General features: G+C 38.7%; 2 protein-coding genes and 1 long non-coding RNA gene across 3 annotated transcripts in view; all 3 read right to left on the reverse strand.

The window, feature by feature from the left end:
- Positions 1–4,363: 4,363 nt before the first annotated feature.
- Positions 4,364–7,632, reverse strand: LOC135119201 (uncharacterized). The gene is made up of 7 exons (XM_064043230.1): positions 7,524–7,632; positions 7,300–7,435; positions 7,035–7,189; positions 6,573–6,758; positions 5,846–5,977; positions 5,335–5,467; positions 4,364–4,967 (listed from the first exon to the last, which is right to left on the reverse strand). The coding sequence occupies exons 1-7, from the start codon at positions 7,630–7,632 to the stop codon at positions 4,916–4,918; spliced, it is 903 nt and encodes a 300-aa protein (XP_063899300.1). The 3' UTR covers positions 4,364–4,915.
- A 103-nt stretch (positions 7,633–7,735) lies between these two features.
- LOC135119341 (uncharacterized) lies at positions 7,736–8,451 on the reverse strand. The gene is made up of 3 exons (XR_010278195.1): positions 8,270–8,451; positions 7,901–8,089; positions 7,736–7,811 (listed from the first exon to the last, which is right to left on the reverse strand). It is a non-coding gene; the product is annotated as an uncharacterized LOC135119341 (long non-coding RNA).
- A 259-nt stretch (positions 8,452–8,710) lies between these two features.
- LOC110377674 (cell adhesion molecule Dscam2-like) overlaps positions 8,711–25,093 on the reverse strand; it is a 135,452-nt gene continuing 119,069 nt past the window's right edge. Inside the window, exons 10-28 of the mRNA XM_064043237.1 lie at positions 14,400–14,553; positions 13,725–13,873; positions 13,453–13,543; positions 12,849–13,030; positions 12,574–12,719; positions 12,346–12,481; positions 12,141–12,260; positions 11,880–12,056; positions 11,664–11,808; positions 11,422–11,570; positions 11,054–11,261; positions 10,776–10,927; positions 10,626–10,696; positions 10,163–10,400; positions 9,908–10,035; positions 9,653–9,821; positions 9,386–9,512; positions 9,045–9,217; positions 8,711–8,901 (exon numbers count right to left, since the gene is read on the reverse strand). Of these exons, the coding sequence (XP_063899307.1) occupies positions 8,711–8,901; positions 9,045–9,217; positions 9,386–9,512; positions 9,653–9,821; positions 9,908–10,035; positions 10,163–10,400; positions 10,626–10,696; positions 10,776–10,927; positions 11,054–11,261; positions 11,422–11,570; positions 11,664–11,808; positions 11,880–12,056; positions 12,141–12,260; positions 12,346–12,481; positions 12,574–12,719; positions 12,849–13,030; positions 13,453–13,543; positions 13,725–13,873; positions 14,400–14,553 (2,906 nt within the window). The remainder of the gene's footprint in view (positions 8,902–9,044; positions 9,218–9,385; positions 9,513–9,652; positions 9,822–9,907; positions 10,036–10,162; positions 10,401–10,625; positions 10,697–10,775; positions 10,928–11,053; positions 11,262–11,421; positions 11,571–11,663; positions 11,809–11,879; positions 12,057–12,140; positions 12,261–12,345; positions 12,482–12,573; positions 12,720–12,848; positions 13,031–13,452; positions 13,544–13,724; positions 13,874–14,399; positions 14,554–25,093) is intronic.

Genomic DNA, 25,093 nt, shown 5'->3' on the forward strand with positions numbered 1-25,093 from the left:
CAGTCAGCAATCCACATAAAAAATTAGCTACCTACTGCACTAGAAGTTTTACATTAAATATTGGATGCACATGTCGAGCAGCATCCGCGTGTTTAATGTAAGGAGCACTTAAAAGACGTGTCAAGAATAATCAAAAGTATTCCAAATCTTTGTCTAAGCACTCGTCGTCAGCAAACAGCACATAATCCTGTCGGCGCCCAAGCAAACAATCGTACCAACTCAATCAGCCGGCACTATGGACGCGGCTTTACTCAGCATCCCACGCACACACGCGCGTCCAGCACCACGCACACACACAACAAATCCTTCGGAAAATTTGATACATGCTCACTAGTGTGCGTAAGAAGAACCCGCGTCCATACACAAGGCTTCACAGTATTGGTTTCCCTGAAAATGGCCGCCGTGAACACCGCGCATGCGTCTCAAAACCATTCACTGGTGCAGTAAAAATGTTATGATCCATTTTAATTTGGACTTTATGTGATAGGAAATAAAGGTTGTAGTATATTTTATGATGGTTGAAGAGTAAATTGGTAGTAAACACGGCGGGTTTTTGAAGTTCGGACTTGAGTAAGGTAAAGGACACTTCTTGACGTTGGCGGCGTATAGAGAATTAAAATGAGTGCTCGTACAGCTACAAACTTACAGCGGTTAGCGATAGATGCACTACACTGTACGTACACTGTGAGAAAAGTTATAACAGAACTTTATAGCATAAAAGTAATTAAAACAACAATGTCGCTTTGCAGTTAATTAAACTGAAATCTATTTATAGTATGGATTATATGGAAAATAATTGTTACACGACTGTTGATAGTGGGAGGTTTAGCTAATAAAGTAAATCCAGGTTACTTATTTAACATAAACACCTACTTCTGACCTATAAATACCAACCAATAAAATATCACAATAATTTATTTAATTAACCTAAAAGTTACTACTGCGCTAATATATGAGAAGAACATATGATTTAGTTCACAAATCGAAATAATTTCTCTTTAAATGGCAAAAACTTAGTAAAGTTTCCAAGAAACCGGTTAGTCTTACATCTATAAAGTTGAAGAAACTTCCATCGAAGCAACTGAATAAGTAGCAATTTTCCTGGAATTCCATCCATTTAATTAATGAGCATCTTGCTGACACATAACGTCACTGAGTGGAACGGAACGGAACCGCACTGATGCAGACATCAAAGCGATGGAGCGGAGATTGTAAAATTTTACGTTTGATCCCCTTTGACGACTTCACAAGAAATCGTTTAGAACCTCTACTAATGAAAAACTTTTCACGAAACGCAGGAAGTTGGAATAACTTATTTTTTTATTTATATTCTACATATCTGTTTAATAAATATTTTATATTTTGCTGTATTTCTGAGAAAAATTTATAAAGGTACTTTTTAGGTTCCTAGAAATTATACCTACCTCTTTTTTTCAAAATACTTAAAGCAGCTTAATGAATTTTTTGAGAGGGTAGTAAATCCCTTTCCTAATATCACACTGTAGAAATAATTAAAGTTTTTAACATACCTGTTGTGAAACTTGAAGGCGACTCACTCATATATCTTCCCTGGTAGGCGTTTACAAATTGAGATGACCACTAGCGGCCACTCTTCACGTCGGACAGAATTGCAGACAAGTTCATATAGAGAGCTTAGCATTCACGTCACACGCTGCACTTTTGAGTCGCGACGATTACTTCAACGTATTGAATGACGAAATTAAATCGCTTGTTTAGTGGACTTACACTAAGGGAATAGGTTAGTGGTAAGGTCAGCAAGTAAGAGTTAGAGGAATCTGTTAACAACATTGTAACTGATTGAAAAATCAATGTAAGATTTCGGACTTCGATTGATCTCATCATTATTTCCCGAGCCTGTTTCCCAACTATGTTGCGACCGGCTTTGAGTCTAAGCGGATGCAGACTTCGATTGATATACATTTTGAAATTATTGTAGTAATATGAATGGATCGATGGAGGATTTTTCTTTCTTTAATCGCTCATTTGCCTCACTAAAGCCTTTGATTTAAAGTTTGACCTTTAAATTGGGTTTAATCATTTTTTTCATTGAACGTGATGTATCTATCCTTACCAAACTAGAATTTGTTTCCTAATACGAGGGCTGTTTTTATTCAGTAAATAAAGTAGTCCTACTGCACTAATATATCTGCGGTATCCGTAGTACAGTGAGCTGTGGTGGCATATGGCAGGAGCAATTTATCTCGCCGCCGCTGCTCTGCGGTCGACCAATTAGTGCATACACACGTGTAGTGGGGGGCAGGGGGGATATGCGCATTAATGGGATACTGAGGATTATCCCAAACATGCAGCCGAATTTTGATCATTCCCACAAAGTATACTTTGCAAAATTAATATTTAGTTACTGTTTTTACTGTCTGTACTAGGTAGAAGGTCCTTCTATTATACAACAACTAATTGTCCCTACACGCTAAGGGAGGTTCAAACACAAAACAAAACAAAGCAACTCCGACCATGATTTAGGTATTGTTTACTCAGAAGTTTATTTCGCTAACAACGAAAACTTCAATGTTACCTTGTAAATCAATACTAGGAGGATATCGGATTTAATTAACCTTACAACTAAATGAACGGTGCTTACCATCGCGTTTGTTCACTATTACTTTAATAGAAAACTCAGTAGCTCACGATTCACTATTATAAGAATCTCGTAGCACCGTAGCGTCGTAGTACTACGCCGTCTACGCCTCGCTACGTCGTAGCAAATCGATTAGTATCAGCTATTCCGCTGCATCAAATGAGTTTTAAACTCTTTAGCAATATAGTCTAATAATAAGAAAGTAGTGAAATAATACATAACGGAATCGTGACGTGATAAAAGGCACGTTAGTCGCCAACTATACGTCGGGCAGAGATCCAATGTTTTTATAGACTCGCTAAATCACGTTCCTTGAGCCTTAAAGGCCAAGCATTGTTCTTAGATAACAGTTTATTACTATCATATACATCGTTATACAGATGTTAAATTGCGACGTCAATGAACCAGATGACATCAAATAGGAACTAAAGGGATAATCAAACAATTTTATGAGATTTATCAAGCAGATAGTCATGTTTTGTGTAGACACTGTTTAGTTTATATTCTTCAAGTTTTTACGGGCTATTTCAGTTTAATCTTCATTTCATCAACACATTAGAAAGAAACCTAACTGTTTCCCCTTTTGCATAGCGTAATTCGTTTATACCAGATCACCAATTTTGTGATAAGTGACAACCTCATACTACATCATACTGTATAAGAATTGAAGACAAAGTGACAACACTTAATGTTAAACTTGTAACATTTAAAGCCTTGTTCCCGATCTCCGAATGATCTCCAGCATACCCTGGCAGTCAGCCAGCCACTGAATTGAAACATCTTGGGAGAAGCACTTGACGCCAACTTGCCAGCAAAGTGGCAATGCCAACACAACTATTGATAGACGGCGGAATATTATGAGAGCTCTTAGTTTATGTCTTTATGGGGATAGATAACTATGCGGTTGCAGTAAATATGAATAGTTTATTGTTGTGTGTATCTTCGTTTAGGATTATAGTGTGTGTATAAATAGGGTAGAAAAAGTATTAAAACAATATTTGTGCGTTATCTAGTCTCAAAATAAAAGATTTATGCACTGGGTATATTTGGTTGGTACACAGTAGATAAACATTCTCATTGTTTATTCTATAAATCAATTACCCAACACAACACCCAACTTCACTCGCACACCAAACTTTGACTCATGCTAGAATGGAACCCGCAACCTGGTCTAAACAGTCCTTTTAGTGCCTATTCCTATTCCTATTTACTTTGTTTATATGTGCTGGTTGCAAAAAAAAACACAAAGATACGAATCAATCGATTTTATTTTTGTTTCCTTTTAAAATATTTACATTAGCAAACACGCAGGCAGTGACAGTTAACATAAGATTTGAGTAGTTATTGCTAAACATGGTAAACCTACGGTTCAAAAATTCACAAGTATAAAACAAGGATTAATATTAATCGTAAATGTCTGAAAAGTGGCTCGTTTAGATTTAGTAGTATAATTGATTACTCAAAAACCTAAATAGGTTATATTCGGATAGTTTGTGTGCATTTTAACACTGTTTAATGGTATTTGAAAACGGGAAAAAATATGAGTAAAGCAATATATTTTTATCAAATACCTGTTATTTACGTTTCTATTCGGAACAAATTGGCTTATTTTTTAATTTGTTTGGCACACATTTCCATAATTTATTGCTACGATATCATGCAAACAAAACCCATTCAATATCGATCATCGCTCACGTTTTGTTTCAATTAAAAATATAACATTAAAAACCATCACTCGGCAAAATGTATACAAAGTTGTAAGACAAGTATAAAAAAGTAAACTTAATAATACTTTTGAGCATCTTAAAGTAATTCATAGCACATTGACTAGAGAAACCATTAGTTGAAAGCAGTGCCATCTATCGAGCCCGTGTGTCAACAGGAAAATCGTATTTTCTCAACTCATCCATAACACTAACAATAAAAATCTTGTACTTATCATTATTGACATCTTATTTATACGTTATCTATGTTCTACTTTATACAATTCGTCAGATATGATCAGGGTTTGTTTAGTTCAATAACTATTGATAAAGTGTAATGAGTATTTTAACTGACTATGGATTAACTACAAAAGTAGGAGTTTAGAAGAAACGCTCCGTTTCACTGGTACGCATTAAAATTATCTTTTGAGTGATACCGAATAGGCCGCATTAATTTTTCAAATCCAACACAGTACAAAACATCCTAAAATATGTACAATTTTATTTCCGTGTTAAAATCTCTTAGAGCTAAAACGGTAAATTAGCTAGTTAACAATTAATATTTCGCTTGTAGCAGTCTTTATTGTCGTCGTATTTATACGTGTATTGTAAAATCTCTTCTCTCCTGCTCCTGCCGCTGCTGGTATCTGAGAAAATAAAACAGTGTCATCTAGCTTCCAACTGCTATACAAATAAGGTCACACCTTTGTTTAGGGTCCACATAGAAGCTTTTCTTTCAAACAACGCCATCTACCGACTGTTATCATTATCAGAACAAAATGCGGAACATGTGACTTTGTACGCTCCTTTTACCCTTTGCTAGATGGCTTTGCTATACTTGGTCTTTAGGGTAACTTTTTGCTACTTTGAGAGTTAAGTAGGATAGGGAATATAAATGTATAAAATGAGTTGTTGCATTGAAAAAAATATGAAGGCAGATCATAAAAAAATAAAATGAATAAGAATGTATGAAATAAATGGGGTACCGTAATGTTTACCTAAAGCATAGTTTACCTCGACGCGGTGGGCGCGTGGTGGCGGCGCGGGCGCCGGCGCTTGTCGTGCGGCCGCGCGCACAGCGACCGCGCGTCGCCCGCCGACTCCGCGCTCGAGTCCGTCACCGCGCGGAATACTTCCTCTGCTACCACTGCAATAAGTGAGAACGTTTTAGACAATTTTAATACTGATTTTTTGGAATGGGGAATATTTTTTTTACGGAATGGATTACCTCACTCACTCAGTATTTAGCAAGTGAACAACCAAGTGTCAATTCAAAGCAGATGTTGTTATCTATGACAGGCAATGTGCCACAGTACATTTTTTTTTAAACTGATGATGTGTAGGAAAATGTTTGTGAGAAGTCACCTTGTTTTTCACTCCTTTTCTTCTTGGGATTAGGGATATTATCAAAGGACCCGTCGCCCATTAGTACGGGAAGTTTCTGCTTTTACCTAATTAAGACCCACTCACAGTGCAAGTTAGCTTGTCGATCATTTTTTTTGTAGTAGAATGCAAGGCGTCTCACCTTTCCCGGGCGTGACGGGCATTCTGTAGGACACGCTGGAGTTGCACTCGGCGCAGGGCGAGCCGCTCGAGTCCGAGTCCGACTCCGAGCGACGCACCATCAGCGTCATCGCGCGGGACAGCGTGTACTCGTCTGCGGATGAATATTTGATAAGCTGCTTTATTCAATGTGTAAAAAGACACTGCAGATAAGTTTAAAGCCTAATATCGTCTACTGGTAGATGTAACGGATTTACCCTAGGGGGCAAGTTAAGGCATCAGGCTTTACATTGTAGAAATCCATGACATAAAAATACTAGGAAAAATATGTAGCGTTAATTTCCTAACATGTTTTTTTTTCTTTGTAGGCAATGTAATCATGTCCTCGGTCCTTAATATCTTTTTTATATACACCCTAAATTATTCCTTACATTATAGTCCCTTATGTAATACTGCTACGCGTGTTTATATATTCCTTAAATAATTCTTTATGTACTCTTCTACATTATCCCCTTTTGTCAATTACTATAATTTCTTATGTAGTCATCTACCTATGTATTTCCCCATGTACCATGTTTTGTGTAATACCATGAAGTACATACATAGCTCTTACAAAAATTCGATTGTTATTCCCAATTACAGCTTCGGAATTTTCAGCCATATTTGACGATGTTCTCGCAATTATTTTGTCAAATCGTCTCTTCTCAAAGCTCCAGAAAAATATTATTATTTAATATCGAGTGTTGTACCTGCGTGTTCATGATGCAAATGATGATGCGGCGGCGCGGCCTGCAGCGGCGCGGGCTCGGCGCGGCCGAACGTGCGCAGCGTGCCCCCCGCGCCCGCCGCCGCCGCGCCCTCCTCCCCGCCCGCGCCCGGCCCCGTCGCGCCGCCCGACATGCTGAACGTAGCATAGGGGCTTATCTCGTACATCTCTGGAAATGCCGTCATGTTCATCATATCATTATATGTTACTCGTGAGATGACGGCAGATAGAAAAGTATGGGAAGAGAAAACATGCTGCGCCGACCCCAAATAAAATTTGGATAAGGGCAGGAGGATGATAATGATGTTCATCTGATCATTATTACTATTACGACGACGTCTAAATAGCAAGAAATCTAAATGCATCCAGCAACCTATATTCTGCCGAACTACAATTTACCAGCCTGTTTACTAACAGCCAAAATTCATAAGAAGTAAATATGTACCTTGTTGGTCCTTCTTCCCAATAGGATGTTTGATAGGTGATGAGGTATAAACTTGCTGACAGTTTCGTCGGTTATCTCTCTTCTCTACTGACTTGTCTTCTTCTTCCGAAATGTCTCCTTGCTCGTAACCTTTTCTGAAGCATGTCGTTGATGGACTGAAAAAGATGCAAATAAAGCATGTATTATTTTGACTTTTCCAATTCATTTTCACCAAGCAGTTTTAGTATTTTCGCAGAACTCTTTGAAAATTAAATATTATAACTACCTTCGTTTATAAGCAAGTGCGGCCAATAAAAGTAGCGCAGCCAGTAGACCACAAGCTGCCGCCACCAACACAGCAGTCGCTCTCTCTTCGCCTTCTTCTCCACCTGGCGGAAAATGAGCTGGTGCTGGTATGCGATCTGAAAGACGAATGAAATTATTTAGCGTCCAAGGAGTTCCCTATACAAATAAACAGGAGAAGTTTGCTGAGTCTCATAAAACACTTGCCTCCTTCTTCAGTCAATGTCGAAAAGTAATAATTTCCCAACGTTGTCCCCGCTGCACTTGTGGCCACCACCTTCAAATGGTACCAGGTCGCTACGGCCAACCCACACATGACTGTAGGTTGTGCAGCCGGAGACACCGTCTGAGTGATCCAAGAGGACTCTTCGAAACTCCTCACGGAGACCGCGAATTGAGTGAGAGGACACCCATTGCTATCCCAGGTTAGTAGATTGAGACGGACGCAGGAGCTGTTGGTTGTGATTAGATCCTTTTCTGTTGAAGCCTTTGATGCTGCAATCATATAAATAAGACAGTTGTTATAAAAGAAGATCCAAGACTAATCAGTTACATTTTTATGAGGTAGCTTTATTTTTACTTACGTCCTCCTTTGGTGGAAACTATCAGCTCTTCGCTTGCTGGAGAGGAGCCCACAGCGTTATATGCAGTCAGTCTTATCTTGTACAAGGTTCCACACGCTAACCGTTCTAAGGTGTGCGTTCGGGAATCTGCTGGTAGCCGTGTCGAGTGCCACTTTGTTTCGTCCGACCGGGAGAACTCTATTAGGTAGCCTGGAATTTAATGCAGATTGTGCAGATTATTGTCATGTTTGGCAATTTTACTATAACGACCTTCTAAAGCTTGCAGCTTCTTTTGTGGTAAAGCCTTTCTGACAGTTAAGATTCTTATGCTTATTTCTTCTTCTAAGCTGACCCTGTCTGGCGGGTGTAAAGTATAAAAGCCGCAATTACCGTGTAAGCTAGACCCTCCAGTATGCGGCTTGTCCCATGCGAGCGTGAGTCTAGCGGGCGCCGCAGCAGCGAGGCGCAGGCGCGGGCGCGCAGGCGGCGCAAGTACTCGCAGTTGCCATGCCGCGCGCTCCTCGCCCCACGGGTTGCGTACCGTGCACGTGTAGTTGTCCTCCGAACGGGCGTCCACCACTGGGGAATTAACAATGCATATTAATAAGACGTGTCCATTTTAAAAGACCAATATGTACATCATTTCATACTGGTTACGGTAAAGAGTCGCGATAGACTTGCACATACATGAGATATGCCTGGTGATGCAAATTTCTTGCTTCTAACCTTTTGACATTGGACCGCGTCACTCCATGCGATGGTAATGGTGTACGATCTCACGGCGACAATTGGAGGTGCTATTGCAATTTCATGCAAAAACCGGAGAAGTCGTTATTTACCTAAAATGATGAGGTATGATCCATCAATGAGATAGTTGTCGTCATGCGCGAGTGGCGGCGCGGGCCTTCGTCGCGCCCAAGCGCGGTGCGGCGCGGGTGCTCCGGCGGCGCCGCAGCGCAGGCGCGCGCGTGACCCTGCTTTTGCTTCTATACGACGCCCGAACGATGTTATCTTTGCGGGCGCTGGAAATTTAAAAAAAATAATTAGCACTAACATTTTTCAAACTGATATGACATATTCGTGACCGAAGCTATGTTCCATTAAAGATTCAATCGACCGTTACAGAGATTTTTCCAATAAAGCATTTTGTAAATGTTCTATTCACCTCTAGCATTAGGCTTCCTCGCCACAATAGCACTCATTTCTCCTTCTCCTGAAGCAGTGGCAGCTGTCACCCAGAACTCATACACCTGGTGTTCCTGCAACCCTCGGACCTCCACCTGATACTCTTCATCTTCATCCTTGTGGAGTACTGTCATCTGGGAGTGTTGGCCTGTCCTGTCAACGTTAACACGTCAAAAATATCTTGGTTGAAATAAAGAAATACCAATTAATTTAAACAACGGAAATTAGGCAGGCATATGTTTTGAACCATTTCATATGATCGTTGCAAGAATAATCAAGTAGCTCTCAATAACTTTGAAAGTAAGTATGTCATATAATAACCTCTGTGGTCTATTGTAGACAGTGTAATGTTTAATCTTGCCGTTCTTCTGCAGTGGAGCTAACCAGCTCACAATCACCGTGTCTTCAGAGTTTGCAGCCGCTTTGATGTCCATCGGGGGTCCTGGGACTGGAAATATTTTGAAACCAGTTAGAATATAAAATAACAACAACTAAACATTTTAACATAATTTGAGCTGATAAAATCATGTCGCCATTACAATTTGAGTTGTTAGACATTTTACTTTTATGCTTTTAAGCTTTACTCACTATCTTCATGTGTGATACAGTAAACAGGTTCCGAAGTAGGTCCAGTCCCGGCAGCAGTTCTGGCGCGGACAGCTATGCTGTAGTTGGCAGCTCTCTGTAACGCCTGCAGCACTGTCTCCATGCCTCCCGAGCGACGTGTCTCCACCTGGCTTTCTAGTTCATCTACTGTCTGCGGAGACCGAACAGTCTGGTTACTAAGTTTGATAGAACATGGGGATCATGAAAGGCACTGATCTTCACTAACTCTATACTTGCCTCATAAAGCACTTCATAGCCCAGTAGCACTCCTCCTCTCAGTGCTGGTGGTGGTGGCTCCCACCACACGCGTATGGACTGTGCTGATAGCGCTTCGCAACGCACGCGATCTGGAGGAGCTTCTGGAGCTGTAACATGATAATAATATTATGATAAATAACAATTTGTTGGTTGAAAGCCTGCTTGCTGCCTGAGTAAGATCGAAGACAACATAAAATAGAGGTGTCACAAAAATATTACCCAGCTTAAACTTACCTCCTTCTAAAGTGGTGGCAGTGAGAGGTGAGCTGGGTGGGCCGGCACCCACAGCGTTAAACGCTCGCACTCGCACTTCATACTGCACGTGCGTGCGCAGCGCGACCAGCACGGCGTGCGACGCGCCCCACCCTGCCGCCGTCAGCGCAGACGTCTTGTTGTCTGCCACCATGGACGCCTCGTGCCAGGTCACCACGTAACCTAGAAGCTCGCCATTCCAGGACTCTTGGGGAGGCGCCTGTTTACATATAAGTGTAGTTGTGAATTTGATGTTGCGATATTGTGTCAATAAACCAGACTAAGAAAGAAAAAAGGCATTATTCATATTTATCGTTTAGAGGCACCAGTAATCTTGCGGTATTTATGAGTACAAAAGCCAGTGGAAATGTCTGTCAGTCTGCTGAAAATAGATCTCTAATGGCTCTATTAAAACTACACTACCTCTTTTAGAACTATCTATCACCTGCCATTTGACGAGCAATTCTCCTGGGGCAGTAGCTTGCACTTGTACGTTGTGAGGTGGTTCAGATGGAGCTGAAAATAATTTCCTCGTTATTTTGCTTTATTAGTTGAATATTTGAATAATATAGTCTACATTTTATTTTATACTAACCTTCTTCTAAAGTCTGTACAATGACAGGATCAGAGTAATCACTGTCACCGATAGCATTGACGGCAGCCAATCTCAAGGCGTAAGCAGTGGCTGGTCTTAAGCCTTCCACTCGATACTCCAGATGCACTTCTGTTGTAGAATCTAGGTCATGTCTGTAATCAGTAATTATCATCGATGATGCTTCTGGGACTTTAAATGTTATTTGATTGTCATCACTGCCAGAATTTACACGAAAAGTAAATAACTTGAACTCTAAATTCTCTTTCTTATGGTCTCACCTCTCCAGCACCCGATCAACAGGCACATCCCTCGTAGGTGCATCTGCCCAGTCCCCTGCATCAGGTCGCCTCGCGTCCCCAACAACTCGATACTGCAGGCGATACAATAGTACTCGCGCGTTGCCATCATACCCGCGCCGCCAGGAGAGCGATGCGCCGCGGCCTGAACGCCTTGATACATGCAGTCCTAGGGGAGCTTCGGGGTACTCTGGAAAAAATGGAGTAAATGGAGAACGCACAAAATTAAATTCTAGTTACTTGTAAACATACTACATAGATTTATATGTATGTACAAAGAAACATCTACACTAAAAAGCTACAGGAGGCACACTACGTATTCCAGACGTCACATATGTTATCCACATTACCTTGAACAGCCAGATAAATAAGAAGCTCATCTCTTCCGTACGCGTTCTCAGCTCGACATCGATACACTCCCGAGTCATGGCGCTCCGCGTGTGCTATGCTTAACTGAGAGCTCACTCCGCTTTCTGACCGCTTTTCTGATACTGAAACCCTGGAACAGGACATTCATTTGTGATTAACTTGCTGATTGATTAATTGAATATTTTTGTGTGTGTAATCAGTCCAGAGATTTAGAGTCAAATACCTGTAAGTGGTCAAGTCCACTCTTTTCATGTTATGTGTCCACTGTAGCTGTATGGGAGGGTCGCCACGAGCATCGCACTGTAGTGTCGCTTGCGCAGTGCGTTTCACCGTCATGTTGCGCGACGAGAACTCGAAGTGTGCTGGTTCTGTTAAAAAGTGAAATTGTAAGTGATTGATTTTTTCTGGTTTTAGTCTCTTTTTGGTGAATCTTACCTACCATTGACAGAAACCGCAATAATCTTGGATAATCCCCTTCCTATCCCGTTCTCTGATCGGCACATGTATTGGCCCTCATGATGATGAGCAGCCGGAGCTATGCTGAGAGACCCATTGGGAAGCATGGAGAACTGAAGGTCCAAGTTTGATACTGGTCTAAAATCACTAACTCCCGAACCTGAAAGTGGTTGTAAAATCGTATTCTTATAAATCATCAGCAGCACCAGAATTGAGCACTTATTGAGGACAAAATAAAACTTACCATGGCCTTTAAGCCAGGAAACTCTTGGTTCAGGATATCCTTTCGTAGCGCAGTGTACCAAGATTTGAGTTCCTAAGAGAGCTGATACGTCTTGGGGCTCGTACACCCATGACGGGGCCACTGAAAGTTTAGAGGGAGGATTGTGCTAGTATCACACTTGGACGAAATCTTAAGAATTTAATATGGATATTTACTTGGAATTTACCTTTTACCGCTAACCTGGCCGTGTGATTGACTTCAGCTGCAGAATTGCTCGCAACACAAGTATAGTCTCCACTGTGTTTGGACGTCACATGAGAAAATATCAGGAAGCTGAACTCGTCGAGGGATTTTTCCTGACCCTGAAAGTTAAGAACAAAAAAGGTTACACTTGGGTTAAAATGTTAAGATCTACTCTTCCTATTGATATACCTACTATACTAAAATTACTCACCTGTAAACCAGTAGGGATGTGCTGGCCATCTTTAAGCCAAGAGAAGTAAACTGGTTTGTCACCAGACGTTATCCCACATAATACTTGTATCGAACTGCCTTCTACCAAATCAAGTGGAAACGAAAATCCTGCTATTTTTGGTGGATCTGAAACAAATCATTATTTTTACTACACATGCATCAACCATAGCCTAAATAAGACGAGCATTTTCAGTTCCCTAACTGAAAAATCGGTCGTGAAAAACGGTCTAATCTAAGCGTCATTTTCTTACTCACTTCTAACAAAGATCTGGACATCTTTCTGGGCGTACTGCCCTGAAGGCGCAGTGACCCTGCAGGAGTAGACCCCAGCATCAGCTGGCTCAGCAGGCCACAGCAGCAGCTCGCCACCGACTCCTGACAGCGCGCGCCCGCCGGTCGAGCTCACGTCCATGCCTCCGCGCTGCCAGCGAATCTCACTGGGAACATGTAGGGGTCATTTTATGATTTTTTCAGTTTTTTTATTTGTTAGGTTATCTTCTACTTTAGATTGTCTTTCCTCATTACTTTTGTTTGCGTCAGTTTCAGCTGGTTCTCGAAAGCAGTACTTTGGGCACTGGGGAAAGAACCTATTACCGTCTCTTGGTACTATATGTTTCCACATGTCACTATTGGTCAATTTACCATGAAAACAAAGGAACCGCTTTCTTTTCCATTTGTATTATAAAGTAATAATATTCATATCCACGAAGATTGATAGGTTTTTGAGAAGAAAATGGAGAGTAGGGAAACACTACAAGAAGAAAAATAATGCTACGTTGAAGTGAATCAAACTTCGAACTACGAAAACAAAACAAAAATGAAACTTATAATTTTACTAAGCAAATGCACCTCCATCAACCTGATTGGAAATCCGGAGAATGGGCAGTAGATGGTGGTGTTCACGCCAGCCACCACGCGGATGGGACCGATGCTCCGTATCGATGGAGGTCCTAGAAAGCAAAACATGGCATTAATCCAAGAGAGAATATTCGTAGTAGCCTTGTGGTGGGCATCTCCAATTTTTAGAGTTACTGGTAATAGGATTTCGAATACCACTGAGTTCCATTGGTGAAATAAGGCCCACCATCCACCATCAATAAGGGTACTTGTTAAGGGAGTGCAGACACTTACCATAAACATTAAGCCTGGTAGAATGTTCGACAGCGCCCCTGGAGTTGTGTGCCCTGCAGGTGTAGCGGCCTCCGTCCTCAGGTCGTACGGATGTAAGGTTCATGTAGCTCACCACGTCGCCGTTTGAGTTCATGAACTGCGAAATACTCCTGAAAACAGAACATTTAGAACTTCAGGAAAAAGATTTTTGCAAAAAGACCATTGGAGAGGTCAAAAGCAATACTTAAATTAGCATCTTAAACTTCCACGTAAACCAATATTATTCCAACAAAGACTAGCAATGCCAACAACAACATAACAGAATAACATGTAATGTAATTTTATGCCCAAATAGGAAAGTTAAAAACCCTGGGGAATCGTTCTGGGAAAATTGAAAGAACTTTTTATGTACGAACCTTTACTTAGATTTGTTTTTCCAATATGTTGTGTGCTTATGATTCAAATATTTCTGGCTTCAATTGATTTGATTATATCACTGAATTGTTTGTTGATATTCATAAAGGAGGTATGAATGTTAAGAGCATCTTTTACACTCCTGGTCTTGACTTAAATAAATTCTCCCCATAAATTAGTTGATCGCAAGGACATATGCAGCAAGGCTTATTATTCATCCCGGTCTTTTGAGTATATTAAGGCTCCATTTACTAGTGAAATTCTCCTCATGGTCCTACTGACCTTTGTGGCGTGTTATGCTCCTCAACCGCCTGTCCGTCCAGCAGCCAGGTGAACCTGGGCGGCGGGCTGCCCGACGCAGCGCAGTGCAGCGCCAGTGACGGCCCCGGATGCAGTGCCTGTTCGATGAACGTGTAGTGCAGCTCTGGTGCCGTGTCTGAAATATAATGGAAGAGATTTCAGAAATAAATCTGAGATTCTTAAAGTCGCGTATACAGCTCAAGTAATGAGGAGTGAAACATTCTGGGTTTTAGTTGATGTTAAGTCTCTCCTAACAGGTACATATTTTGGTAATTAGTTCCTCTGAAATATTTTTTCATTAATGTACAAAACACCAGATGGTGTTATCATTAGGCGTACTCGTAGATGAAAAATCAAGATGGCAGCTTCAGTTGCGTTTCTCAATTTGTTATCTTAATAGCCGCACAGCCTAGTAATAAGTAGCAAACTAATATAATGCCCACAAACCAGTCTTCCATCACAACAGAATCCAATCAGTGTGGTCGGGAATGTATGGCGGTCGTTTGTCACGGATCATAACGGGTATCAGCCATTAGCGCGGATTTATCGCACTCGCGACGCTCACACATCATTGTTTATGTTATATGTTCCATACACACCATGTACTGGACCAACAGAACTCCCAAGTAATCAATTGATTATAGTAAATATTTTACCATATAGTCTCTAGATCATAAATGTAGTACCTAACATATCAGACTTGTTAAGCATGATACTACGGCAGATGCGTCGATCTACTCAGCTCGTTTTATAATGTTTCGTGTTTATAGTTGTAACAATTTTACGGGAGTCGTAACAGCGAGTATTAAACGTTAAGAGGGTAGTTAATGGAATGCACTAACCGCGTGCATTACTAATACCCGAGCTGCAGTTAGCTCCCCGGCCACGAACAAGCTGTAATGTTGGGGAGTGGGCTCGTAACATAGCCTGGTATTTGAGACGCCACTTGGTGTGAACATGTTTTTAATTCCTTATGGTTTGTGCATGTTTCAGGTATAGATGATAACCTGCAGCGTATAATTGTTGTGAGAAAGAAACAAACAAAATATATTTTGCAAAAGGCATAATACCTAAGCACAGACAATAATGATCACCTATCGTAATTATTTTACCTCGTGGAACAAATATTCATACGAAAATAACCTACAGATGTTCAAACAATTATTGCGGCAATTAAATTCTTAACAACGGCTGTTATAGCAGTCTCTGAATCCCATTTAATATAAACCTTCATATAACTTCAAAACCCAAATTATAATTTGAGCAAGGAGTAGCCATAACAAAGCTTCGTTAATCTGGCTGCATCCAGCTTCCAAAACATTTCACTAAGCCCCGCAGTCCGCATCCAGTCATAAATCTTGGCAAATAAATTCAATTAGCCGCAACACTAACATAATAACGAATGAATACAATGGCTGGCGGAATTATGAGGGTCTAAATTGTGAGCGGCCAGCGTTTCTGAGAGCTTTATTACAGGCCGTACCGGACGCCGTGACAGACAATATGTCAGCCGGTGGCGCAACGCTCTAGACACAGCGGGGGTGTGGTCACAAAGCGGGGGATGTGATGAATTGGACTAGGCATCATTGTGGTAACTTAGTGATAAAGGCTCAATGGAAGTAATGGTCAAGTGTACCTATAAAATTAGTCTACCTATTTGTATGATTCAAAATCAAAATTATGGCAATGGTTATCCACTCTAGGTATTCTACTTCGCTTGTGGTACCGATGTAGTTGTGACAAATAAGTACCCCCTTGATATTGTAATGTATGTATTTCCAATTACCTCATTTACTGTATATCATTCCGAAAAACTTAAAGATTATTCTTACATTTGTTTTATGCATATAAGTTTAGTGAGTGTCAATTAACTTCACAACAATCATTAAATTGAGCAACCCCGCTACCGCTAATCACTCGCACCACAGCCAGTTGGCAGCGCGCCCGCTCACAATGCTAGCTCTTGTAAACGTTGCATCGTTTTGCGCGAATTTATATCAGATGCCGCTGATAGTCGGCTAATTGTATAATTGTGTGCGACGCGCTTATCTGCCGCCCGCTGGACGGCGAGCCTTATGTGTCCGGATGGGATAATGTACGGCCGTTTACACGTTATTGTATCGTTTTTAGGTAAGCTTTTTAATACACTGGTTATGGGAATTAACGTGTATTGTGGGTCCTTTATTGAGATTGGATTAAGTGGCTTATTTTGGTAATGGATTATTTATGCGCCCTTTTATAAACCGACCATTTGACATATTAATAATGTTTAGATATTGCAATAATTCCCTTGCAAAGACAGCGACTATCTCTATGAAACCCCGGAAGATGGTAGAACCGAAGCCTCAGAAACGAGTGGTCTGGATTGCGTCTTGCGAGGTTGAAAATTATTATCGTTTTGCGAACCTGCTTCCAACTTTTCTGTCAAGCCTTAGAAACTCTAACTAATACGTTCATTTTACCTGAAATATTTTTTGTGTTTATTTACTTTACAATAACAGTCTCATTTTATGAGAGTTAAAAAGCAAAAGAAGTTCATAAACGCGTTTTAATAACAACAATTATTCGAAAGTTTAAACAATCCAGGTTATAATATCACAGAAATAAGCGATTATATGTTCTCAAACGAGTTTAATTTTAAGTAGATTTCAGAAGCTTGAAGCTGTTGCCAAACTCAAGCTTCACTTTGAGTGAAAATATTTAAAACAGGGCCTCGCGAAGTTTTCGCGCGAGAATCTATCCGGCGCGAATGTAGCTCTTTCTCAAGAATTAACGGCAGCTTAGCTGTAAGCTCTGCTGCAGATTTTATATAATGAGTTTATTTATATCATGTCATAATTAGGGATACTTATATATTTTTTGGTTAAGTTTGATGACATGTAAATTGCAATCCCACCCAAAACAAAAATGTGAAAGGCTGCCAAGTTCGATAATATGGTAATCCTTCGCCTATAAAAGAAGTGAGATCTGAATAAGTACCAAGTTCCATACACATACCTCAGTTAAAAATAGTTACTTTTTAATAATGTTACTTGGCAAGTTTTCACACACCTTCTTATAAACCTACTAAACGCAATGAATCAAGTATTTAATTTTCTATTAAAACTTGCCAAGTAACATTATTAAAAAGTAACTATTTTTAATTGAGGTATGTGTATGGAACTTGGTACTTATTCAGATCTCACTTCTTTTATAGGCGAAGGATTACCATATTATCGAACTTGGCAGCCTTTCACATTTTTGTTTTGGGTGGGATTTCATTTATTTTTGTAAGGTTGTTTATTTTATTTTTTTCTTATGATTAATTTAGTTAAGGAAATGTCTCATTTGTACTATCTTTCAGATTTTTGAATATGCACTATGCTTCTTACAAAGAAATGAACTAGATTAACTAAATGGACTAGATTTACCAACTGACTGACATGACATGTTATCATATATTATGTTCGTGGATCAAAGTTACACATTCGTTATTTTCGAAAGTGACTCACACTTGGCCGTTTTCAGATTTTTACTTTACTTTGACTAAATACAAACCTTTGTACCATTCGAAGATATATTATATAAATATAGATAAATTTAGTTCGTTTTAGTTCCTTAGGGGTATAAATTTACACCGGGTATAAAACACCTTCATTATTTTGAAACCGACTCACACTTGGCCATTTTCAGATTTTTCCCTGTACCTTGACATAAAGACCTACCTCCATGCCAAATTTCAAGTCAATACGACCATTGGAAGTGGTCTAGGTTTTTGATGAGTGAGTCAGTGAATCAGTCAGTGAGTGTATAGTAAAAATAGCGATTTTCTGACGTCAATATCTCAAGACCTACAATAGGTATATTAATGAAATTTTGTATTTTAGATAAGTGAGGGGGTCTCAACAGATACTAGAAATTTGAAATGTGTAAACAAAATAGAATTTGAGTTATAGGGGGGTCGAATTTGGCCCGAAATGGTTCGTGTAATATAACCCACGGCCGGTGTGTCGCTTTTTTTGCTCGAACTTGGCGGACACACTGCCGTGTGTCTAGATACATTGACAATAATGTTTGTCAGTATGATTTTGTTTTGCACGAAAATGAAACTCACAGTGTTTTTACCTATGGTAGTAATGTAATATTTATATACCAGACTAAATTCCAACTAAATGGTTAGAGAATTGTATTACATTCAATCCGGTCTACACCAATGTATTTCGAATATTGTTTGGAGTGTAAACCAGACTATAGTTATTTTAATCCTTTAAAAAGCTCCACTATGTACAATTCAACTGAAACAATAAAACAAAATAACAAACTCCATAGCTGTGATACTAATCCGGGCAGTAGGTAAAATATATGACGTCATAGATCGTCTCTATTATTCCATTAGAGCTATCGGGATTATCCCACAGTTTGACTTACGGGCTGTCCGCGACATTATGGCGCGAGTTATGGCCACCATAACCGCGCAGTGGGCGGTCTACTTAGCTATACGTAAGTTATTAGCCATGGTGATGTGGTGAACGAGGTAGAAAACTGTTAGAAGCCGTTTAGATGTCAGCTGAACAAAGACTGATAAAATATTTGTGATTTTGGTCATGAATTAGAGCTGTCTGTAACAAGCAAAGATTTATTATTATATTCGTATTATTTTCGTACAGTTCAACCAAAACGCGGCAGACGAAACAAAAGATGCTATTCAGTAGCATACAGGCTTTTGTATATCAAGCTGACTTTTAGTTAAATCTAAAGTTATTTTACTCTCAAAATATTCTGAAGCAGTTTTACCCACTGTGCATTTTCGTTTGCAAGCGAATGACAAAATTCCAACAAAATAAGACCGTTTGCACAGTGTGTAGTTTTCCTTACATTTCATTAGAATACACAGTAGCAGTATTGTAGAGTAGTTCGCTGCACAGAGGAGGTTTTACTTAACTAAAGGCTTAGAATGTCTTAGTTTTATGCACTCTTTTCCTTTATATGAAGAGAGCGCGAGAAGTGAGTACGTACTCGCTAAAGATGTAGCCTAGAATGAAGCTATGTTACTAAGATTTTGTAGCGGAGCAAAAAGGTTTTTGATCTTAAAGGAGTTCTTTTGCTAACGCGGCTTTTGCAGTCATAATTGCCTTTCTTCTGTGTGAAAGGAAATAGGATTTTTGTGTGGGTACGCTAAGCGTCACACAGAATATTACTACCATAGACAATGAAATATAGGGACTGTGTAGCCTAGTTTATGTAAAAATAGTGGTCACTAGTTTACGAAAAGGAATGCTCATTTGGCACAGTTTCAGAAATTAACATGAGACAACAATAAAAAACTGAAAACCTTATTCAACAAAATCTTGTTCCTTTGTAAAAATGTATGCCTTTACGATGTAGTAAAGATATGTTAATGTCTTTTAACGTAATATTTCCATCAGTAATATTCATAAACAGCGAAGTCGCAAAGTTTTTGAAGCAAGGCTTGAATAGGATTATAGGCCCGGACCGCGCATATATTTCTTACTTTGTGGTATTAACTCTGTCACGCTGCGTATTTATGATATCGGCTATTTTTTCCTGCTGCTGAATATTTTACAGCTGCTTCACGAACATAAGCCAACATCATGATGATGTACTGTTCAAGGGGTACGGAACTACATATGTAGCCATTTACACAAAAAAACGTATACCTACAATTCATGTTGAAGCACTTTACAATGATGAGGGAAATGCACTTACCTATATCTATGTTATACACGGCAGTTCTGAATTACTGCTATGGAGAAGTCTAGTCAGTTTGAGATTAGTCTTTTCTGTTTGTTTGCATCCAAAAGACGATTCCCAGATTTTACCAATTTACTTTGATGTGTCGAAAACTTTATCCTATATGACCTAGTTTGTGTAAATTCTCAGATCCCACCCAAAACAAAAATGTGAAAGGTTGCCAAGTTCGATAATATGGGAATGCTTCGCCTATAAAAGAAGTGAGATCTGAATAAGGACCAAGTTCCATATACATACCTCAGTTAAAAATAGTTACTTTTTAATGATGTTAGAAATTTGATATGCGTAAATAAAATAGATTTTGAGTTATAGGGGGGTCGAATTTGGCCCGAAATGGTTCGTGTAATATAACCCACGGCCGGTGTGTCGCTTTTTTTGCTCGAACTTGGCGGACACACTGCCGTGTGTCTAGATTTCAGGTATGTCCGTGTAAGGACTATGTCTTTGTACAAACATGTTTGATGCCGGCTATAGATCGTCACGAGAAAGGAACCGTATCATGTTATAAACCAGAAGAGACATTTCTATAGCCATTCAACTGTACACGTGTAATGGAAAACCTAGAGTATTATTGCCAGTTTAACAGGTTTTCGGTATGTTCTAAAATTTAATGAATTTCTTATTAGTCTTGTAAAAGCAAATCAAAAAGAAATGTTACTGTATAAGTATGTCTGTTTTGTTATGCTATTAACTTGAAAATTCTGAGGGCACGGCAGTGCCCCAGCCAAGACTCGAGCAAAGCGGGCACGGCCGTACCATCTTTTCTCGAAGCGTTTCGCGGCTATTTCAGCCCCCTGTATCTTCCATGTGAACAAAGCTAGGAGTTTAGGTTTTCGATGACCAAGAGTAAGTATTAGAACAAGCTCAGTCCCAAAATTACAAGAAATTTGAATAAATAATTTACGAGTTATGAGCGATCAAAGTTACACCATTTTGTCACTGACTCACTCACTGACCGATCATCAAAAGTCTAAGGTACTTCTAGCAAACTTAGAACCTCCAAATTTGGCACCAAGATAGGTTATTGGCTACATATAAAGGGAAAATTATAAAAACCTTAAAACTTAATAAAAAAATAGGAAACAAATTTATATTTGCGGTTTTTCAAGAACACTGTGTATACATTTTGACTGCATTGATAACTTTGTTATTTATTTATGTACAAAATGTTACTATTTGTTTTATTGTTACGTAATGTGGTATAAATGTTACTATTTGTTATATTGTTATTATGTATTAAATATACATACATATGAATAAAAAAGCTAGGTTAAAATAAAATGAATAATGATAAAATCTTTGTGTGCGATAAATACTGCATGCTCGCTCGATAGATGGCGTTGTCCTGGTCTAAATCGCGCTACGGTTTTTAGTTAAAAAAAAAAACAAATAATTTCATGTGATAGCGCCATCTACCTCTGAAATAAATCTCTTTTATTCTAAAAGATATTCGATTAAAAAATTCGACAATTTCGAAATTGTTTAATTTATTTAAAAGAAAATGTTGTTTACGTGCTAATTTAGGTCTACATATTTAGTTTGTTATATATTTAGTTAGTTGCATGTAAGTTAATTTAATTTGTTATATACTTAGAGAAGAAGGAGACCTACAAAAAATAAATTAGATCCCACCAAAAACATTAAATGTAAAAAAAGCCAATCCTCTACGCAATTCCTCCACCGTAAAAAGTTTTGAGATCGCATAGAAGCCAAGTCCTGTTCAACTTTATCCCACCCAAAACAAAAATGTGAAAGGCTGCCAAGTTCGATAGTATGGAAATCCTTCGCCTACAAAAGAAGTGAGATCTGAATAAGTACCAAGTTCCATACACATACCTCAGTTAAAAATAGTTACTTTTTAATAATGTTACTTGGCAAGTTTTCACACACCTTGTTATAAACCTACTAAACGTAATGAATCAAGTATTTAATTTTCTATTAAAACTTGCCAAGTAATATTATTAAAAAGTAACTATTTTTAACTGAGGTATGTGTATGGAACTTGGTACTTATTCAGATCTCACTTCTTTTGTAGGCGAAGGATTTCCATACTATCGAACTTGGCAGCCTTTCACATTTTTGTTTTGGGTGGGATTTCATTTATTTTTGTAAGGTTGTTTATTTTATTTTTTTCTTATGATTAAGTTAGTTAAGGAAATTTCTCATTTATACTATCTTTCAGATTTTTGAATATGCACTATGCTTCTTACAAAGAAATGAACTAGATTAACTAAATGGACTAGATTTACCAATTGACTGGCATGACATGTTATCATATATTATGTTCGTGGATCAAAGTTATTTTCGAAAGTGACTCACACTTGGCCGTTTTCAGATTTTTACTTTGACTAAATACAAACCTTTGTAACGAATTTCAGATCGGTACGACCATTCGAAGATATATTATATAAATATAGATAAATTTAGTTCGTTTTAGTTCCTTAGGGGTATAAATTTACACTGAGTATTTTACACCTTCATTATTTTGAAACCGACTCACACTTGGCCATTTTCAGATTTTTCCCTTTACCTTGACATAAAGACCTACCTCCATGCCAAATTTCAAGTCAATACGACCATTGGAAGTGGTCTAGGTTTTTGATGAGTGAGTCAGTCAGTCAGTCAGTGAGTGTATAGTAAAAATAGCGATTTTCTGACGTCAATATCTCAAGACCAACAATAGGTATATTAATGAAATTTTGTATTTTAGATAAGTGAGGGGGTCTCAACAGATACTAGAAATTTGATATGCGTAAATAAAATAGATTTTGAGTTATAGGGGGGTCGAATTTGGCCCGAAATGGTTCGTGTAATATAACCCACGGCCGGTGTGTCGCTTTTTTTGCTCGAACTTGGCGGACACACTGCCGTGTGTCTAGATTTGTAATAATAAATCAATATTTTGTGACTATATCAATAGTTTTGTTCACATTACAATAATATTGTCTTGGCCATGAGCACAAGTTAATAGTCGCTCCCTGAAATAATGTGTAAATACCATTGAATTGATACATTCTATATGGACATGATTTTACGATTGGACTGATTGGAATTTGAGATCACCATGCGCCATAGTAAATGTGCAGTTCATGATTTTGGATGATACTGACTGTCGGTCATTTAGTAACAATTGAAAAAACTAAAAGTATTTAATTCTGTGATATTAAACTTCATGATTGACTTTCACCTCTCCAAGATATGCTGTATTATATTTGTAGTTTATGGTGCTCATGGCCAAGTCAATATTATTGTAAAGTGAACGAAACTATTGATATGGTCACAAAATATTGATTTATAATTACAAATAAAGTTGAACAGGACTTGGCTTCTATGCGATCTCAAAACTTTTTACGGTGGAGGAATTGCGTAGAGGATTGGCTTTTTTTACATTTAATGTTTTTGGTGGGATCTCTTTTAATCGATGATCAAAAGCTGAAATAAAACGTCTTAAATTGGCCACCGTACCGAACTCACATGTGGCACCAGAAGCGGCAGTCAGGCCAGTCATTACAGCTGCCTTTAATCAATAACCCACGACACACGACTGCACCGCACTGCACCGCGCTGCACTCCGCAGAATTACACCAGTTGTAATTACACGGCAAGTGGCCAATCGACTCTCAAAGGACGTTAATCGACCAATCAGAGACCAATTTTCGATTCGAGAAACGATTTTTTTGTTGTTGCGCTCTGTGCGGTATTTTGATTTGTGACATTTGCAGGGGTTGCAATTGCTCTGGCTTTGGTGTAGAAATGACGTTAGCTAACATAGAAGTACTGAGAGAAAAATTGCTGAAGTATTCCGTACTTCAGCAATTTATTTATTTATAATAAGCAGTTTACTTGTAAAGATAAACTGATTCATGTGATATTTATTAATCTTACGGTTCAGTTTACTGCTATTTATTAAGAGATGGTGAAAATTACTACCATATGAAAGAACACAACATTTCCATTAACGATACACTCACCTAAATTATAATACATTAGGTAATATTCAATCTATCTTCTTATACTACTAATACAAAAATAGAAATAAAACTGATCTGGTAATCCCAAAAATACAATTCCAAAACTGGCAAGTCCTAAATAAATACGTGAGCATAGCCTTGAACCGTCCATTAATTCCAAATGGACCCTCGGCATGGGGCTAAACATTTGTTGAAGGGAATTAATTCCGTAAGGACTATCGAGTTTTTCTGGGACGAAGATAAAATAAATAAAGCTGTTACGGATACCGACCTTTTGTATTTGCTCTCGAAGAGTACTTAACACATGTTCCTTTTAGTTCCAAACTAACTCATATAAATATATTTTAGGTACTAAAGCAGCCCTTACTTTTGTTAAAAGAAACTAGATACATGAACAAATATTAACATCTAAATAAAATACACAAAACTGATGATTGTAACGCAGGTCGTCGGAAATTGAGACTTCATAATATCAACGTGACTAAAAGAGGTTTTGAACGAATTTCAAACTGCGAAGATAAAATAAATAGACAATTTCTTGCTGAGTCAAGAGTGCTCGTAGAGGTGCGCGCGAACAAAAACATTTCAAGTGGAATTAACACTTTATGAGGAGGCCTAACAATGAATGATGGAATTGGGGCGAAACTGATTAGGGTACAGGTGTATATAGCCTTCTAGATGTTTCTATCTGGGTTTATATTTTTATCCAAAATTCAATCAAGTATCACAAATTTGTGAAGCATGAGTGACGGGTATTGTCACGATTATGACGGGATTTCATGACCAAAATATAAGACGAAAAGCTTTTAACTCGGTTTCTGCTTTCAATGACCTCATTTATTTGGAATCTATATTAGGGTGCTAATATTACCTAGAAAGGCAGTTTATACAACTACAAATATTTTGTCTCCTTTTTGTTATATTGAAATCCTGTCTACTTTCGTCATTTCCAAA

This window comes from Helicoverpa armigera, chromosome 3 (genome assembly GCF_030705265.1).
Source record: "Helicoverpa armigera isolate CAAS_96S chromosome 3, ASM3070526v1, whole genome shotgun sequence".
NCBI lineage: Eukaryota > Metazoa > Arthropoda > Insecta > Lepidoptera > Noctuidae > Helicoverpa > Helicoverpa armigera.